The following is an 18,851-nucleotide window of genomic DNA, read 5'->3' on the forward strand; positions in this document are numbered from 1 at the left end:
CCCCCCCTTGCCCTGGCTTTGTGTATATACAGTGAAGCCCTCCTTTAACACTTTTCAAGGGGACTTCAAAAAAATGATGGGAAATGTGCGAAATAACGTTTTAAGCTCTAAAAATTATGTATAGGATACCCCCTTGCACTTTATGCGTGATATATGTACATAACAAGCATCGAAAGACTTGTCAGGGACATGTTTATTATCTAATGAAGGTTTATTATCGAATAAAAACTACAGATGTAACTGGCACTTATAACTGTCTGGGAAGTAGGAACATGGGACTCAATTTCATATGTCATAATAAATGTTTTTGAAAGCCTGCAGCTGTCATTCATTATTTAAATAATAAAATATTGCACTAGTTACATATTTTTTCTATGCTTAGCATGACAAGTTTTGACAATTTATTCTCATTGTCAAGTGCAAATATGTAAATAAGTATTTTGTGTGGTGTTTGAGTATGTGTTGTTCAGCGACTCTTGCACTGTAGTTGTCTTTTTGAGGTTATCTGCACTTGACAAAAAGAATAAATTCTCAAACCACGCTTTGCTCAGCGTGAATAAAATACATAACTGACGCTGTGTTTAAACTAAAGACATTTGAGTGATGAAAAGTGTATGATGGTGTCAACTAGTGCTCCAAGTGGCCATACGCTGAAACATTCTAAATATGGTTCGATAAAGGTGTCACAATGATCACAACCAACACGAACTGCGTTTGTGCAGTAAACACAGTTTGGAAATGGTTGTGACTGGTCATGATATCTTCATTCGAACGAACCTAGTTACTCCCATCAGCCACCGTGCCAAGTAGAGCTTGGCGGCTGTGGGAGATACGTCATAAATTTGTCCAACTTTTACACGTTTACCAGTTCAAATCTGCTGAGTAGAGTGGCCTGCTGTCAAGAAACTTAACCATGTAATACTTGGAAACACTACTGGATGGCCAACATCATTTTTTCTCTGCAAACATCTTCTGCCAACATTTTTTCTCTGCAAACGTTTTTCTTTCTCCCCTCTCTGCAAACGTTTTTCTTTTTCCCCCCTCTGCAAACGTTTTTCTTTTTCCCCTCTGCAAACGTTTTTCTTTTTCCCCTCAGCAAACGTTTTTCTTTTTCCCCCTCTGGCAAACGTTTTTCTTTTTCCCCCCTCTGCAAACGTTTTCTTTTTCCCCTCTGCAAACGTTTTTGTTTTCCCCCTCTGCAAACGTTTTTGTTTTTCCCCCCTCTGCAAACGTTTTTGTTTTTTCCCCCTCTGCAAACGTTTTGTTTTTCCCCCTCTGCAAACGTTTTTGTTTTTTCCCCTCTGCAAACGTTTTTCTTTTTCCCCCTCTGCAAACGTTTTTCTTTTTCCCCCCTCTGCAAACGTTTTTCTTTTTCCCCCTCTGCAAACGTTTTTCTTTTTCCCCCTCTGCAAACGTTTTTCTTTTTCCCCCTCTGCAAACGTTTTTCTTTTTCCCCCTCTGCAAACGTTTTTCTTTTTCCCCCTCTGCAAACGTTTTTCTTTTTCCCCCTCTGCAAACGTTTTTCTTTTTCCCCCCTCTGCAACGTTTTTCTTTTTCCCCCTCTGCAAACGTTTTTCTTTTTCCCCCTCTGCAAACGTTTTTCTTTTTCCCCCCTCTGCAAACGTTTTTCTTTTTCCCCCTCTGCAAACGTTTTTCTTTTCCCCCCTCTGCAAACGTTTTTCTTTTCCCCCCTCTGCAAACGTTTTTTCTTTCCCCCCTCTGCAAACGTTTTCTTTTCCCCCCTCTGCAAACGTTTTTCTTTTCCCCCCTCTGCGAACGTTTTTCTTTTCCCCCCCTCTGCGAACGTTTTTCTTTTCCCCCCTCTGCGAACGTTTTTCTTTTCCCCCCTCTGCGAACGTTTTTCTTTTCCCCCCTCTGCGAACGTTTTTCTTTTCCCCCCTCTGCGAACGTTTTTCTTTTCCCCCCCTCTGCGAACGTTTTTCTTTTCCCCCCTCTGCGAACGTTTTTCTTTTCCCCCCTCTGCGAACGTTTTTCTTTTCCCCCCCTCTGCGAACGTTTTTCTTTTTCCCCCTCTGCGAACGTTTTTCTTTTTCCCCCTCTGCGAACGTTTTTCTTTTTCCCCCTCTGCGAACGTTTTTCTTTTCCCCTCTGCGAACGTTTTTCTTTTTCCCTCTGCGAACGTTTTTCTTTTTCCCCTCTGCGAACGTTTTTCTTTTTCCCCCTCTGCGAACGTTTTTCTTTTTCCCCTCTGCGAACGTTTTTCTTTTTCCCCTCTGCGAACGTTTTTCTTTTTCCCCCTCTGCGAACGTTTTCTTTTTCCCCTCTGCGAACGTTTTTCTTTTTCCCCTCTGCGAACGGTTTTTCTTTTTCCCCTCTGCGAACGTCTTTCTTTTTCCCCCTCTGCGAACGTCTTTCTTTTTCCCCCCTCTGCGAACGTCTTTCTTTTTCCCCTCTGCGAACGTCTTTCTTTTTCCCCTCTGCGAACGTCTTTCTTTTTCCCCTCTGCGAACGTCTTTCTTTTTCCCCTCTGCGAACGTCTTTCTTTTTCCCCTCTGCGAACGTCTTTCTTTTTCCCCTCTGCGAACGTCTTTCTTTTTCCCCTCTGCGAACGTCTTTCTTTTTCCCCTCTGCGAACGTCTTTCTTTTTCCCCTCTGCGAACGTCTTTCTTTTTCCCCTCTGCGAACGTCTTTCTTTTTCCCCTCTGCGAACGTCTTCTTTTTCCCCTCTGCGAACGTTTCTTTTTCCCCTCTGCGAACGTCTTTCTTTTTCCCCTCTGCGAACGTCTTTCTTTTTCCCCTCTGCGAACGTCTTTCTTTTTCCCCCCTCTGCGAACGTCTTTCTTTTTCCCCCCTCTGCGAACGTCTTTCTTTTTCCCCCCTCTGCGAACGTCTTTCTTTTTCCCCCCTCTGCGAACGTCTTTCTTTTTCCCCCCTCTGCGAACGTCTTTCTTTTCCCCCCTCTGCGGAACGTCTTTCTTTTTCCCCCCTCTGCGAACGTCTTTCTTTTTCCCCCCTCTGCGAACGTCTTTTCTTTTTCCCCCCTCTGCGAACGTCTTTCTTTTTCCCCCCTCTGCGAACGTCTTTCTTTTTCCCCCCTCTGCGAACGTCTTTCTTTTTCCCCCCTCTGCGAACGTCTTTCTTTTTCCCCCCTCTGCGAACGTCTTTCTTTTTCCCCCCCTCTGCGAACGTCTTTCTTTTTCCCCCCTCTGCGAACGTCTTTTCTTTTTCCCCCCTCTGCGAACGTCTTTCTTTTTCCCCCCTCTGCGAACGTCTTTCTTTTTCCCCCCTCTGCGAACGTCTTTCTTTTTCCCCCCTCTGCGAACGTCTTTCTTTTTCCCCCCCTCTGCGAACGTCTTTCTTTTTCCCCCCTCTGCGAACGTCTTTCTTTTTCCCCCCTCTGCGAACGTCTTTCTTTTTCCCCCCTCTGCGAACGTCTTTCTTTTTTCCCCCCTCTGCGAACGTCTTTCTTTTTCCCCCCTCTGCGAACGTCTTTCTTTTTCCCCCCTCTGCGAACGTCTTTCTTTTTCCCCCTCTTGCGAACGTCTTTCTTTTTCCCCCCTCTGCGAACGTCTTTCTTTTTCCCCCCTCTGCGAACGTCTTTCTTTTTCCCCCCTCTGCGAACGTCTTTCTTTTTCCCCCCTCTGCGAACGTCTTTCTTTTTCCCCCCCTCTGCGAACGTCTTTCTTTTTCCCCCCTCTGCGAACGTCTTTCTTTTTCCCCCCTCTGCGAACGTCTTTCTTTTTCCCCCCTCTGCGAACGTCTTTCTTTTTCCCCCCTCTGCGAACGTCTTTCTTTTTCCCCCCTCTGCGAACGTCTTTCTTTTTCCCCCCTCTGCGAACGTCTTTCTTTTTCCCCCCCTCTGCGAACGTCTTTCTTTTTCCCCCCTCTGCGAACGTCTTTCTTTTTCCCCCCTCTGCGAACGTCTTTCTTTTTCCCCCCTCTGCGAACGTCTTTCTTTTTCCCCCCTCTGCGAACGTCTTTCTTTTTCCCCCCTCTGCGAACGTCTTTCTTTTTCCCCCCTCTGCGAACGTCTTTCTTTTTCCCCCCTCTGCGAACGTCTTTCTTTTTCCCCCCTCTGCGAACGTCTTTCTTTTTCCCCCCTCTGCGAACGTCTTTCTTTTTCCCCCCTCTGCGAACGTCTTTCTTTTTCCCCCCCTCTGCGAACGTCTTTCTTTTTCCCCCCTCTGCGAACGTCTTTCTTTTTCCCCCTCTGCGAACGTCTTTCTTTTTCCCCCCCTCTGCGAACGTCTTTCTTTTTCCCCCCCTCTGCGAACGTCTTTCTTTTTCCCCCCTCTGCGAACGTCTTCTTTTTCCCCCCTCTGCGAACGTCTTTCTTTTTCCCCCCTCTGCGAACGTCTTTCTTTTTCCCCCCCTCTGCGAACGTCTTTCTTTTTCCCCCCTCTGCGAACGTCTTTCTTTTTCCCCCCTCTGCGAACGTCTTTCTTTTTCCCCCCTCTGCGAACGTCTTTCTTTTTCCCCCCTCTGCGAACGTCTTTCTTTTTCCCCCCTCTGCGAACGTCTTTCTTTTTCCCCCCTCTGCGAACGTCTTTCCTTTTTCCCCCCTCTGCGAACGTCTTTCTTTTTCCCCCCTCTGCGAACGTCTTTCTTTTTCCCCCCTCTGGCGAACGTCTTTCTTTTTCCCCCCCTCTGCGAACGTCTTTCTTTTTCCCCCCCTCTGCGAACGTCTTTCTTTTTCCCCCCTCTGCGAACGTCTTTCTTTTTCCCCCCTCTGCGAACGTCTTTCTTTTTCCCCCCTCTGCGAACGTCTTCTTTTTTCCCCCCCTCTGCGAACGTCTTTCTTTTTCCCCCCTCTGCGAACGTCTTTCTTTTTTCCCCCCTCTGCGAACGTCTTTCTTTTTCCCCCCCTCTGCGAACGTCTTTCTTTTTCCCCCCTCTGCGAACGTCTTTCTTTTTCCCCCCTCTGCGAACGTCTTTCTTTTTCCCCCCTCTGCGAACGTCTTTCTTTTTCCCCCCTCTGCGAACGTCTTTCTTTTTCCCCCCTCTGCGAACGTCTTTCTTTTTCCCCCCTCTGCGAACGTCTTTCTTTTTCCCCCCTCTGCGAACGTCTTTCTTTTTCCCCCCTCTGCGAACGTCTTTCTTTTTCCCCCCTCTGCGAACGTCTTTCTTTTCCCCCCTCTGCGAACGTCTTTCTTTTTCCCCCCTCTGCGAACGTCTTTCTTTTTCCCCCCTCTGCGAACGTCTTTCTTTTTCCCCCCTCTGCGAACGTCTTTCTTTTTCCCCCCTCTGCGAACGTCTTTCTTTTTCCCCCCTCTGCGAACGTCTTTCTTTTTCCCCCCCTCTGCGAACGTCTTTCTTTTTCCCCCCCTCTGCGAACGTCTTTCTTTTTCCCCCCTCTGCGAACGTCTTTCTTTTTCCCCCCTCTGCGAACGTCTTTCTTTTTCCCCCCTCTGCGAACGTCTTCTATTTCCCCCCTCTGCGAACGTCTTTCTATTTCCCCCCTCTGCGAACGTCTTTCTATTTCCCCCCTCTGCGAACGTCTTTCTATTTCCCCCCCTCTGCGAACGTCTTTCTATTTCCCCCCTCTGCGAACGTCTTTCTATTTCCCCCCTCTGCGAACGTCTTTCTATTTCCCCTCTCTGCGAACGTCTTTCTATTTCCCCTCTCTGCGAACGTCTTTCTATTTTCCCCTCTCTGCGAACGTCTTTCTTTTTCCCCTCTCTGCGAACGTCTTTCTTTTTCCCCTCTCTGCGAACGTCTTTCTTTTTCCCCCTCTCTGCGAACGTCTTTCTTTTTCCCCCCCTCTGCGAACGTCTTTCTTTTTCCCCCCTCTGCGAATCGTCTTTCTTTTTCCCCCCTCTGCGAACGTCTTTCTTTTTCCCCCCTCTGCGAACGTCTTTCTTTTTCCCCCCTCTGCGAACGTCTTTCTTTTTCCCCCCTCTGCGAACGTCTTTCTTTTTCCCCCCCTCTGCGAACGTCTTTCTTTTTCCCCCCCTCTGCGAACGTCTTTCTTTTTCCCCCCTCTGCGAACGTCTTTCTTTTTCCCCCCTCTGCGAACGTCTTTCTTTTTCCCCCCTCTGCGAACGTCTTTCTTTTTCCCCCCTCTGCGAACGTCTTTCTTTTTCCCCCCTCTGCGAACGTCTTTCTTTTTCCCCCCTCTGCGAACGTCTTTCTTTTTCCCCCCCTCTGCGAACGTCTTTCTTTTTCCCCCCCCCCCTGCGAACGTTTTTCTTTTTCCCCCCCCCCTGCGAACGTTTTTCTTTTTCCCCCCCCCCTGCGAACGTCTTTCTTTTTCCCCCCCCCCCCTGCGAACGTCTTTCTTTTCCCCCCCCCCCCCCCCTCTGCGAACGTCTTTCTTTTTCCCCCCCTCTGCAAACGTTGTGTTTTTTTCCCCCTCTGCAAACGTTGTGTTTTTTTCCACCCCCCCCCCTCTGCAAACGTTGTGTTTCCGCCCCCCCCCCCCCTGCAAACGTTGTTTTCCCCCCCCCCCCCTGCAAACGTTGTTTTTTTTCGCTTTTTTCCCCCCTCTGCAAACGCTTTTTTTTCGTTTTTTTCCCCCTCTGCAAACGCTTTTTTTTCGCAATATGTAAATCCTGGTAAAATTATAAATATGTTGATGTAAAATCGGGGTGCAAATTAACATTGTGGGCATAGGAAATTTGACTGGACCAATAAAAAAATCTCATAAATGGCAGGAAAACGTTAATTCCGGGATTGTAAAAGTGGGGTTGTACTGTATGTTTCATGAAATCATTTCCAAGCACTCCCAACAATATATAAAGCCACATTAAGTCAAACCTTCCTGCTGTAACGTCACTGCCCACACATTCTGCCTCTGTCAGAGGCCTAATATTGACTGATGAAACATAAACAAAGAGTATAAAGATTAACTCGTTACTTGCACTCACTAGATGGCAGAGTGAGACATTGCTCGCCCACGTTATTCTTAGGCATAGCATGATACATTTGAATACTGCCACTGAGCTATGGCTTTCAAATGTATTGTGGAGGATTGTTGTCATTATTAAAACTCATCAGAAGACTAAGAGCAACAGTATATATCTTAATCACAAACTACATACGTGCTACTCTCTGTCAAATTCTTGTCCATCTAATTGTGTTGAGCTGTGTATATCTTTTTCTTTTTTATATTTTCTTCTTATGTTTTCTTACATAATTTCATAAATGCCTAGATGCCACCATCCTGTTATCTTAATTTAGTTTGTACTTAGTAGATATTAGTTTCCTGTTATTTTAATTCACAGTAAATCACTTATTTGAAACATAGTTCTTAGAGAGCTGACATCTTTTTAAGGTGTGGAATTTGACTTGAACAAGTTATTCACAAGCAATGATATTCAAATCTTAAATAAATCTGGTCACCTCATCACATTCAGGCAGCTTGAAGTAAAAAAGAATAATACCAATTTAAACTCTAAAATTCAATGTAATATGTGGTGGTGGTTATTCACAGACTGTGCCAAATATCCAACAGATTCTAAGTCTCTATAATATAAATATGGTCAAGTTGAAGTACCTACATGAATCAGTCAGAAAGTGATGAGCATCCACTTAATAGTGCGTTCCTCGTGCAAAATATCTGTACTTTAGAGGAATGTGAAGTGAAAAAGTTGTATTTGTCCACTGGTAAATGGTGAAGTATGGCAACTGCTGATTTATGAGTGAGTTTGTGACCACCTTGCTGGCAGTGATCAAATAAACCCACTGCATCTTACCAGCATACTCACCACGCACCATTAATGCTTGCCCCACGGCTTGTTATGATCAACACCAGGCATTGATTTCAAGCTGGTTTATGTTTCATTTTGCAACCATCGCTGTTAGTCCTTTTAAACTTTTGTCTTAAGTAGCCGCTTCAAGGTCATTAGAGTGCTGTGAGAGGCTGCTCCTGACTGCGCAGTTTCTCACACAGCATATATATGCTTTACATCTCCAGCTACATCTATACATGGGAAACTACTGTGAAGTGCATGGCAGAAGATAGTTTCCTTTGTACCATAGATTAAGTTATGGAGTTTGGGAGAACTGACTTGTTAAATCCCACTGTGCAAGCTGTAACTAGAGTAATGGTATCTTCATGATCACTGCAGGAGCTATAGGGAGCTGTGACGTATTCTAGATTCCACACTTAATAGTGATAGTTCAGACTTTGTTTGTACTCTGTTGTGAGAGAGTTTGTGTGTAATTTCCCTGTATCCTACCAATGAAACCACCATATGCAGAAAGTAACGTCTTAGTACTGTAAGTGATGATTTCAAACAGGCACTTAATTCAGTTGTTTCTGGACACAAAGCTATCTGGGACCGTAGACATACAGATTGTCATAACCACTTCATGATAGGGATAACATCAGGAGTAATAACTTTCAGAAATTAATTCCTAAAGTGGCAGTTGTAATGTACAATGTAGGTGTGGATAAAAACTGACAAAATATTGTTTCGGAGTGAAGAGGACTATGAATCGCTCTTCAGCAGCAATTACACAAATATTTTTGGGTAGAATCTTCATATTTTAAAACTATTCTGGTTCAGTAATATGTAAAATAAACCAGAAAATTTGTTAAGACATTCATAACAGTCTGGAAAATGCTCTGAATAATTTTTGAATTCTTGATCGAACTGGGAAAACTGTGTGCAGTGTGGATTATCTACATTCAGAGGGTGCATCCGTACCTCTTCTTCTGCCGTATTGTCTTTAACTACATTTTTGGCGGAAGCAAACCACTTACTGTCATCAGACAATGCACAGAACATAGTTTTTGATTTATGCACTACAATTAATCCACTGCACTAGTGATGCAAACAGCAGCAGGACAAAGGTTCCTGGGAGGAAAGTGAGGTGCTGTGTGAGCAGTGGTGTGCCGGCGGCGGGCTTGTAATGTAAATTTAACAAGCTAGCAGCAAGGGTGCAGCATAGATGTACCCAAAGATGGTCCTTCAGTCCTTCAGGTTGCCGCCATATATTGAGTCACACAAGTAGTTCTGTCTCTTAGTGTCAACCACCCACTTGGAACTAACTCAAAACACCAACACAGGGAAGTCTCTGTGGTCATAATACTAAATGTGACCAGCTGAGGCAGCTGCATTCCTCACTTTCCTCACTGTTCTCATAAGGGTATCAAAGCATTGGTAGTGAAGTCACCTGGTGAACACAGAGGTCTCAGTACTGTTTTCCAGAAGTTTCCCATGATTATTTGGGGCCAGTAAGTCATTCAGAGGCAGAATTGTCTTAATAGAGGACGTATGAGGTGTTTTAATGTATGATGAAGGGTTCACTGGGATCTTGGAGTGTTGGAAAGGTGACAGCTTGATGTGGTAGAGTTGCTTCTTCCAGTCCACCACATAATGTGGATATGTAGTGTACATATTGATCCCAGATAGTTGGAATGGGGTAGAACAGGTGTAGAAGTATCTAGGATTTGACATGTGGAGAAGTTCTACTGAACATTCTGTAATTGTCCTGTAAAACCTTAAAAATAAGAACAGCGGAACTCCTCGGTCTTAAACTTAATTTGCAATATTAACAAGTGGGCTATCTGCTCCACTTCCTCATTAGATTGTATGTATGATAATTGGACAGTTTTGTTTCATGTAATTGCAGGCTCAGAAGCCTTGAAGTAACGCGGAGATCATTTGCGGGCTGTAGTTGGTGATAACAAAAATTGTATATCACAATGTTTTTGGTAAAAACCAGTGGAGTGGTTTCTGTGTATGTGAATATTTGGCTAGAGCATCCACAATCACTATCTATTTATTTAATTTTTTTAAGAAAGGCCAAAAATCTACGTAGACATAATCTGTTTGTCATCTGGAAGTACATGTTTGTGGGTGGGGAATTGTGCTTTTTGTTTCACACACTTTTTTTTTCTTATATGTATCAGGTGGCAATCTTGTTGTTGGTGTCTTGCCACTGCAAACAGTAGTATGAAGCCCTTCTTATGGGTCATTCTCTAGTGGCTTTCGTATAATATATAGGGTGTTCAAAAAAAGTACCTCCCTTCTTATGGGTCATTCTCTAGTGGCTTTCGTATAATATATAGGGTGTTCAAAAAAAGTACCTATATTCGAACTAAAGATAGCACTGGTCAAAACTAGAAAAAAAATGTGTAAACATACTTGGTGAAACATGACCCACTCTACTTCTATCGAGAAAGGTCAGTACTCGCTCATGGCAAGTCTTCCTACTACTTTCATTTCTTATTGGTTATGTTTGGCTCTGTACTTATCCTCTATGGTGCTGTTGTCAGAAGAAGAACTTAAAACGGTCTTCTAAATCAAGCATGTTGAGGTTGTGCAGCCATCAGTATAAGATCGGTGATTAAGTGTGAATAATGTAAATAGTGAAATAGCCCTATTATTCCACACAATAAATTGTAGACATAGTGTTTTGCTGTGGTTTAGCCAGCAGTGTAGATAGGAAGGCACATGTTATGTACACTAAATAACATCCACAGTACCGCAGACTCGGGGTAAAAGAGGTTCAGAAGGTTGATCCAGCAACCCACAGACATAGGATCATTCGCGACAAGGACAAGAGATGAAGTAGGTTTGGAGGAGCAAGTGTTAAGATAGTAGAGGATCTTCCTGAAATCAAATGGGCAAAGAATTGGCAAAACATTCGTGTGTGGTAAATTCTACACAAGCACTTACTTTATCACTTACAGTGTGTGAAAGCTTCCAGGCAACAAGACCACCATATCAGATTGCAATTCTGTCCACGAATGCTAAGACTGAAAAATGAAGTTCACAACTTCGTTTTTATTCAAAGATCAGGCATGATTCACTCAGTGGGGTAGCAAATTTTACCACAATTACCACAAATGGGCTGAAGCGAATTCAGAGCAGTTGTGGAAACGACATCAGGTTCATTAGGAAAAAATTAGTTTGACCGGACTAAAACTGTATCCTCTTAATTTTATAATACCATGACTGATTTTTAGGCTTCTCTCATTAGATATACGTGATACATGTGTACAAGAGGTGTTGAATAAGTAACACAACTATTTTTTCTCGGCAAGTTTTGATTGAAGAAATGCAGAATTTGTTGTGGAGCTTGTGGAATATTCCTGCAGCAGCCTCTGTAGTTTCATGAATTGCAGATATTCATAGGCACTTGCAAAATGTCTGTGGAGACCTGGCAGTGAACAAAAGCATGGTGAGTTGTTGGGCGAGTTATCTATCAATATAACAGGGTCACAGAGACCTGTCAGATTTCCTGTGTGCCGCCTGGCCACACACAGTGGTGACTCTTGCAATGTTGGAACTTACTGACACTGCCATTAGAGATGGTCGATGAATTGCAATCAAACACCTCGCTGCTCAGCTAGATGTGCCTGTTGGTAGTGCTGCTGCACTCATCCACCAGTTGGGATAGTCAAAGGTAGTGCTTGTGCTTGCTGGGTTCCTTGCCACCTAACAGGTGACTGTAAAGAGCAATGAAGGACCATCTGTGTGGAATTGCTTACATGTTACAAGGCTGATCATGTCAATTATTTGTTCATCATCACAGGTGATTAAACATCGATTTATCACTTCAAACCAGAAACAAAATGGCAATCCATGGAGAGGCACCACAGCACCTCTCCTTCAGAGCAAAAAGTTCAAAGCCACCTTGTCAGTCAGTAAAGTCATGGTGACTGTCTTCTGGGACTCTGAAAAGTTTCTCTGTTTGCTGTCCTGCCCCATAGTGCAACGATCAACTCTGAAATGTATTGTCTTATCCTCAGGAAATTCAAAAAACGACTTCAGCATGTTTGTCGCCACGAAAATGCAAATGAACTTCTCCATCTCCATGACAATATAAGGCCTCACACAAGTCTGTGCACCCAAAAGGCGCTCGCAAAACTTCATTGGACAGTTCTCTCTCTTCCACCCTACAGCCCGGATCTCGCACCTTCAGCCTTTCATTTGTTTAGCCCATTGAAGGATGCACTCCATTGGAAGCAGTACATGGATGATGATTGGGGGGGGGGGGGGGGGGCTATTGATATATAAATTCAGTGAATGGCTGAAGAGTAATGATAAAAATGTTCACACTTTACAGGTGCATGTGTACTACACATGTGAGCAAATACAAGGACAACCAAGTGTGTTCAGATGAGTTTGTGATTCTTTGTAGAGGAAGATGAAGCCTGTATTTGAACGAAAAGCAACCTCATTGAACACATTCTGCAACCAGCCATTAAGGATGTCCGTTCATTAGTGGCACTAGGAGTACCTGGTGTGACAGTATGCATCAAAATTGTCTGTAAAATTTAACCCTAAGATGAACATAATGCACATTTATTCAATGTAAATCGTTGATGATGCTAAGAGCCTCAAAACTGATCATGATATAATAAAATGAAGAGCATTTAGTGACAGTCTAATGCAGTTTCCTTTTTCCTAGTTAATAATATGACTGGTTTCCCCATAACCCCATCAGTGGTGGGAAGGGTTAATATACTTCAGGTACACATCAGGACAAGTTAACACCCCCCGTTTATCATCAGCTTCCATGTGACAAATAGCTTGCATTATTAGAGGACATAATTCTTGCAGGAAGACACTGGATGTGGTGTATGCATGGTGGACTTTCCCCCGTTTTCTACATTTTTTTTTTTTTTGACTGTACCTAACAGACTTTTAATAAGTGATGGATCTGTTTAGCCTGTGTAGTGGCATAACCTGGCTGTGGAGACATTTAAAGAAATCTGTGTGTTTCACATCTGTCAACAAAGTGTACACTTTATATGAGCACCAAATTGAAGAACAGCCAGGTGTGTTTGCATGAGTTTGTAATTCTTTGAGGAGGGGGCTGAAGAACATGTAAGAATGAGTGGAACCACATTGCACACTTGTTGTAGTGTCAACAGACAGTGGACTATTATAGGAAAGAACAGTCAGTATTTAAAAAAGTATTTCTTTCAGCTCTATGTTTACAGGGCTTCTTTCCTAGTGTTGATCAGTAACCTCCCATATAAGAATATAGGACACTTTTGTAACTTTGTGTACAATATTATGAGCAACTGAGCTTGGAGGGAGTGTGGAGTAGTGTCGTGCTGTTCTTAGAGTTTACTTGCAGTTATCAAGAGATTGTGGTATAATCAGTAATAGTTTGTTAAGCCTCTTAGTCACGGCTGCAAAGATTTAAGAACCTGTGTTTTACATAGTGGTGTGATTACAGTGGGTGGCCTAACACAGTAAGACATTATTGGCAAATAGGATACCGGACAGCTTTTTGTACCCCAAATCCAACACTATTGGTTTCTATTAAACTTTGTAGTTAACCATGACATCCTCTACTATGGTGTGTTAAAATTTTAACACAACGTGATGAACTTTTCAGTCTGAAGTAGAATTGGGCAACTGGGTGTGAGGGGCTGGGTATGGCATGTTGATAGATGTTGTTTGTTAACCTTGCATACTATCAACAGTATCAGCAACGAGTGTAATAATTCCAGTTACTTGGATTGATGGTGCCAGTTACTCTTATGTTGGTGTAGTTGGCACTGTTGGAATTTTAATATTTCTAAATATGTTGCGATCTGTTACACACAGAGAATGTGACTGCTCTTATTGTGACAGAACTATTATGACCACAGTGTTCATTTAACTTAAAGTGAATCACACAATAAGGAATAACCATGAAAAAGTCCTGAAAAGAAGCAACATTCGTAATTAACATAGAAAACAAATTGCCAGGAAGGCAAACAAATAGCAAAAATTCATGTTTGCATGAACAGTCAGTATTTGTATGTATGGAATGAATGAGGGACTAAATTAGCCCATGAACGATGGAAGCGTTGTGTGCCCAGCTGTAACCCTGGCTGCCTCAGACATACTGCTTTTTGGTGCTGGATACATCCTCCTGGCACATGGTGTAGTAGATAAGAAGTCATATATAGTGATGCAGACAGTCAATACTGGACATTACCACCACTGGTTTTGTGTTGTTCAGTGGGAGAGACACCAGCCGTAAAGTAGTCAGTAATAACAACAGTCCACTGGTTTGTCATTGCTGTCTGTAACAAGCCCCACATTCTTCACATAAGTGGTACAACCTTCAGCAGCCCAACAATTAGCACAGTTCAACAATAGTGCAAGGAACATCAATGCCATAGATAGCGCTAACAGTGTAGAAAGTCTTCCAGTATTGAACATTGAGGCACCAGAGGCCATACAATGAATTAAGATAGCACAAAATTACTTATGCAGGCAATGGAAAACTAGGACTGTGTCATTGAAGAACCTGAAAATTATTATATAATGGAATACTGAATAATATATTGTGCTGCAAATTCCAGTTGAGTAATGCACAGAAACTTGCTTCATGCCTATTAAGACAATGTTGGGCAAAGTGGTGCCTGCCACAGAATGTTAAGGAAGTGGGATGTACCTGTGTGCATCAAGTAACATGACAATGCCAACGCAGCATTTTTGTAGACATTTGTGGTCTTGGAGGTTCTTTTACTTGGACATTCAGGATCCACTTGGGTGTGTAATGGCCTGGAAAGTCTTAGATTTATGTGCATGTATAAGTAAGCGTGATTCTGCTGTGAAACTTACTGTTGCTTCCTCTGCTTTATTGGGTGGGCAAGCATCTTCCCATGGTAGAGAAGTGGTCATAATTTTGTGGCTAACTGCTGTATGTATAGAATAGGCAGAAAGGATCAATTCATAGCGAAGAACGTTGTTGTGCTTAAAAATGTGGGCATTAAGGTATCTAAATTTAACTTCATTATGTGATGATGGGTTGGGGCACAGGAGGTGAGAGGGAGAGGAAACAGAGTGTCATACATACAGATGTTGAAAATATTGCAGCTCAGAGGCATGCAAAGCAGAAGTATTTTCTATTGGCAAAATTAGAAGAAGGATCTTGAACTGTGTCACCAAACATCCACAAGTAAAAGAAGACAAAGGAGCTAGAAAAAGGTGGTAACAGGAAGAATGTAGTGGCTTGTAATGTACAAGGTGTGTTCGGGAGAAAGAACGAACACAATAACAGCATTTTTGAAGAAGGGAAAAAATCTAGAATGCCATGTAATTGTAGCTTTGTCATCGTATTGATGGATGGGCAAGCCAACACATTACATGGTGATGAACTATAATTTTTTCGATAATTTGATGTTGGATGGGTCAACATCCTTTATGTAATTATTGACCATAGTTATTTTCACTTACGAATGGCAGATAATTATTTGACAGTTGTAACTAGGAACCAAAGTGTTCAATAAGAATTTCAGTACCACAGTTACAATATTACAGAGACATGATTCTTAGTAGGCCCTGTTTTACCATCTGCGTATTGCTTGGATATCTTTTTGTATGTTCACTTGCACAATGAGAGGTTTCTGTGTGCACATTCAGAGAAAGGACAAAAATATAATATTCTGCTGCCAATTTGCATCACGTTGAAAGACCATATGCCACAATACGACCCAATAGTGTCATGACTGAAGTGGTGCAGGGGCAGAAGCATTTTGTTCTGTCAGCTGAAAGTGCATTCCAGGTATAGAAACTTTAAGGTGTGGAATGTCAGTCTTGATCACTTGCATTACTGCAAGATGTATTCACTTGAATTCCAAAACAAATGTCAGCAAAATCTTGACAGCCTAGTCACTTCGTTTATCCTATTTGACACATAAGGTTGTTGAAGATGGCCAGTGTTGCATATGAGGACAAACAATGAAATGAAATGTGGGTGCATAATTTTATCCTAGGGTAAAAAAGGGAAGCGAAAGATTTAATATGGTTGTTCATGCAACGGAAGTGGTACAAAATGCAAACATGTTCATTCAACACTGAATGAGCCACATGCTGTATCATTTTCATTCTGTGAAGCTACAGCTACGAAACTAGGCAGGTACTTGGCCAGTCATGCAGCGAGACATACTTTTTTGACTTTGAGGAAATTAAATATATTCTTGCCTCAGAGTTTCTGGAATTTGATATTCCTCGTTTGTCAGAAGATACACTGGATAGTGGCAACATGCCCAGAAAACATAAATTTCACATTCTAGAAATCAGTGGTTACTTGAGTATAAATTGTATATGTGGGTAGCACATTCTCACAAGCCAGCCAGTGTTTGGTGGTATTTAGGACTTGTAATGGATGAGGCTGTTCAGCTCAGAATGTGCAGCAGTAACTTTGCTATAGTTTATTACACAATTTTCAGGGAAAAGTTACATGGATAGACTTATTTCTGTGCCAAATAGAAACAAAACAGAAATATTCTCCAAAAATCCCATGCAAAATTCAGGACTCAGTTTAACAGGCTGTTGTCCCTGTCCTTCGTTGATTATGTTCCAGTGCATTAACATGTTATTTTGTTTCCAACAGATTGGATTGTTCAATCAGATAACTTTGGAGAACTGCCCAGGTTTGACATCTTTATTGTCTGATGGGGAACACATAGAAGATCTAATGAAATTATCGCCTGAAGCTATCTTGCTAAGATGGGTGAACCATCACCTTGAAAGGGCTGGAGTAGCCAGGTATTTTTCTCTGTTCACGATATTTATTTTTTATTCTAATGGTTTCATCTATGGATACAAGTTTCTGTTGTTCATTTCCTTGGATTTAAATATTGTGTGTAGACATCCATAGAGCATCCTGTTAACTGCAGTTTTCCTACTACTTGTCCGTATAGGAGGTGTGGCAACTTCCAGGGAGATATTGTAGATTCAGAAATTTATACATACCTGCTGAAGCAGATTGCACCACCAGAAAGTGGTGTGACAATGGAAGCATTAATGGTAAGTTTCTTTAAGTGTAATGGAAATAAAGTAAAGGATGCTAACCAAAGATTGCCAATGCTTTAACAGACTTCAAGAATCAGCTGCTAGTTGACACTAGTGGATTATTTAATTAAATGTGCTGGTTAAAGCTGTGTAGTAATTTGTTTTTCCTGTTATAGCTTCATGAAAAATTCTGATTGCAGCTCTGTAAATTTTGAAATGTCAACAAGTGATAAGATTTTTTTCATAGCATCACTTTAAGGCTAATAACAGCAGCATTTTAAAACCATTACACCATTTAGATTTAATATAATTGGATAAATAAAAAAATCTACTCATAAAAGTTTCAGAGGGAGAAAAAAACACATGAAAGTTTTTTGTGCCATTGGCAGAAAGAACGAAGGTAAAGCACTGGTGAGGTTTGGAAATTGGGAGAGTTACGGAAAAGTCACCCAGAATTCGGGGTCTGAGGAGACTTACCAGATGGGATGAGAAGGAAAGAGTCTTTCCATATTGTTCTGTCCAGTAACTCTCCCCAGACCGGGTATTCTGGGTGTCTTTCCTGTAAGTATCCCCATTTCCTAAACTTTTCCACTCCTTTTGCTTCATCCTTCTTTCAACCCTTCTGCCAAAAGGAGCCACTGGCTCCAAAAGCTTACACTTAGCCTAACGTTTGTGTTTGTTTTCTACTGCCGTCACTTGGTGAGTAGATTTTTTTTACCCATCCAATTATATTTTCAAACATTGATTATTTTTTTTAGATACACAATTTAGATTGGTTGTCATAATTTCAAGTTTGGAAAATATATACTTATACTCTGCAAGCCACATTACGATGTGTGGCGGAAGAAACTTTGTATAACACCTTCACTTCCCCCTTTCCGTTTTTAGTTGCAAATGGTGCCTGGGAAGGACAACTGTTGGTAAGCTACTGTAAGGCCTCAGATATCTCTAATTCTACCTTCATGATCTTCTCATGGAATATATGTTGTGGAAGCAATACCTTGGGTGAATCTTTTAGGAATCTGTGCTCTTGGAATTAAACAGTAATTACCGTGATACAAAATGTAATCACTTACATATGCCTCTATTGTAGTATTAGTCACTTCAATTAGATGAGAAAGTAGGAGACGAGGTACTGGCAGAAGTGAAGCTGTGAGGGTGCAAATACAGGAAAGTGCTGAAAAGGTGATAGCTTATGCTTCCAGATGACTATGATTTCCATTAGGAACTGCTCTAAAACTGAGAAAGAGTGCCTTGCTGTTGATTTTTCGAGCCATAGTTATTTGCAAAATAATTTACCCTTGTGCTGGCTGGTTAGCCTGGCGAATCCATGGTGAAATGGGCACTGAGGCTTTAGAAGTACATCACAGTGGTATCCGAAAGTGGATGCAAGCACAAGGCCCTGGCTGCCTTTCAAGGAATTGTATGGCAGAAGACAGGAATATGGATGTACTTTTAGTCATTGCTACATTAAGTCATTTCTACTGAATCAGCGGGAGATCCAGCACTGCTGAAAAGCATACAAGCCGTGAAGGAGGAGGAACTGACAAAAGGACATTTTAGTAATGGAGCATTATATAAGAGTAACTATGACCCAGTGGGGCAGAAAGGGTTGGTCATCATCCTGCCTAAACTACGGCCAGCTATCCTGAAGTTTTTCATGACAGTCCCAACACTTGCTCACCTAAGATTCCTGAAGATTCTAGATGTAATCAGACACAGGTATAATTGGCCAGATGTCTATGGATCTGTTTGACATTGAGCCACTGTAAGGAATGTAAATGACAGAATCATATGCTGCAATTGTCTCCAGGGCGTCTTGTATTAATGCCGCCTGTAGTAGTACAATTCCACTGAATTGGAATAGAACTCTTGGAGATTCCTAAAGTTGACTAACGGGAATTGGTGAGCAATAGTCTGCACTGACTACCTCAACTGCTATGCTGTCACTAAAGCTGTGCTGACTGCTGCATCTCCAGAAATTGCAAAGTTCCTTGTAGGAGGTGTCATTTTGAAGCATGGAGCACCATGTGTGATCATCTCTGACCATGGAAAAATTTTCCAGTGTAGACTAGTATCAGAGTTAATTTCATATTGCAACATCACCCACAGGTGATGCCTACCATTCACATACGAGTGGCCTCATAGAATGCTTTAATAAAATGCTGGCAGATATGCTCTTGATATATT

At 42.2% G+C, this 18,851-nt stretch overlaps 1 protein-coding gene across 2 annotated transcripts in view; it reads left to right on the forward strand.

The window, feature by feature from the left end:
• LOC124721183 (plastin-2) overlaps positions 1-18,851 on the forward strand; it is a 233,724-nt gene that overhangs the window by 120,745 nt on the left and 94,128 nt on the right. For both annotated transcript variants that reach the window (XM_047246023.1, XM_047246022.1), the window contains exons 5-6: positions 16,261-16,415; positions 16,571-16,676. In XM_047246023.1, coding sequence (XP_047101979.1) covers positions 16,261-16,415; positions 16,571-16,676 — 261 coding nt within the window. The remainder of the gene's footprint in view (positions 1-16,260; positions 16,416-16,570; positions 16,677-18,851) is intronic.

Source organism: Schistocerca piceifrons, chromosome X, assembly GCF_021461385.2.
Source record: "Schistocerca piceifrons isolate TAMUIC-IGC-003096 chromosome X, iqSchPice1.1, whole genome shotgun sequence".
NCBI lineage: Eukaryota > Metazoa > Arthropoda > Insecta > Orthoptera > Acrididae > Schistocerca > Schistocerca piceifrons.